Here is a 1,239-nt window from a genome sequence, read left to right as displayed (position 1 = left end):
AGAGCTCCTGGGAGGATTTTTGAGGCTGAATCTTGGTGTTTGGGAGGTTTCTCTGGACAGCAGATGCCTGGTGCCTTCTAGAGATGGACTTGAGCAGGGACACATTCAGACTCAACATGCTCATCCTTTGTTTTTCCACTAAAGCAGGATTTTCCCATTCCCAAACCTTGACCAGATGGAGGAGGAGGAGGCTGTGAGGAAGAGGAGGATGTCCCAGAACCCCCAGGCAGGTGAGGAGGAAGTCACTTCTCCTTTCCCCTCTCTCCTGCTCCATCTCCCAGCCCAGCATTGTCCCTGGCTGCAGGACAACCCCGCTGCTGACACCGTCCTGCCGGGGATGGACTGGGGGGATCTCCTTCCCCTTCCCTCAGACATGGAGGCAAATCCCATCCTCTCCTTCTCCTTCCTCCCCCAGACAATGAGCTGTGGATGGTGCCCAAGGAGGACAAATACCCCAGCAGAACCTCGTGGAAGAGGCTGTTTTGAGAAGCTCCAGGGCACAGGAATCCAATGAGAAGGAAAAGCCACAGAGATCTTGCGCAAGGAGGGGCTCCAAACCCAGGCCAGGGTGTTCTGAGGAGAAAAGACCCACCCAGTGCCATGAAAGCAGCCAGAACTTCAGCCGGGGCTTGGACCGGGTGGTCCATGAGCAGCTTCACGCTGGGGAGAAGCCCTACAAGTGCTTGGAGTGTGGGAAGAGCTTCAGCAAGAGCACCCGCCTGATCCGTCACCAGCTGATCCACACTGGGGAATGGCCCTACGAGTGTGGGGAATGTGGGAAGGGCTTCAGAGACAGCTCCAGCCTGATCCAGCACCAGCGCATCCACACTGGGGAGAGGCCCTACGAGTGTGGGGAATGTGGGAAGAAGTTTTCACAGAGCTCCCACCTCCTCAGCCATCAGCGAATTCACAGGGAGGAGAGGCCCTTCCTCTGCCCCGACTGTGGGAAGGGCTTCAAGCACAACTGCACCCTCGTCAGGCACCAGCGCATCCACGCTGGAGAAAGGCCCTACAGGTGCTTGGAATGTGAGAAGAGCTTCAGCTCGAGCTCCCACCTGATCCGCCGCCAGCGCATCCACACAGGAGAGTGGCCCTATGAGTGTTCTGAGTGTGGGGAGAGGCTTCAGAGCAGCTCCAGTCTCCTCAGGCACCAGCGGATTCACACGGAGGAGAGGCCCTATGAGTGTTCTGAATGTAGGAAGAGGTTTCAGAACAGCTCCAATCTCCTCAGGCACCAGC

At 57.4% G+C, this 1,239-nt stretch overlaps 1 protein-coding gene across 1 annotated transcript; it reads left to right on the top strand.

Moving 5' to 3' along the window:
- Positions 1-208: 208 nt before the first annotated feature.
- On the top strand, positions 209-1,233 carry LOC130588236 (zinc finger protein 239-like; the record flags this gene model as incomplete). The annotated part of the gene is made up of 2 exons (XM_057389182.1): positions 209-230; positions 442-1,233. Coding segments are annotated over exons 1-2 (814 nt in total), but the record flags the coding sequence as incomplete, so codon positions are not given.
- Between the last annotated feature and the right edge of the window lie 6 nt (positions 1,234-1,239).

The sequence above is a fragment of the Malurus melanocephalus genome, unplaced genomic scaffold, assembly GCF_030028575.1.
Source record: "Malurus melanocephalus ecotype Western Australia unplaced genomic scaffold, MMel_1.1 scaffold_3872, whole genome shotgun sequence".
NCBI lineage: Eukaryota > Metazoa > Chordata > Aves > Passeriformes > Maluridae > Malurus > Malurus melanocephalus.
Note: the sequence above shows the minus strand (reverse complement) of the source record. Positions and strands in the feature narration are given on the sequence as shown.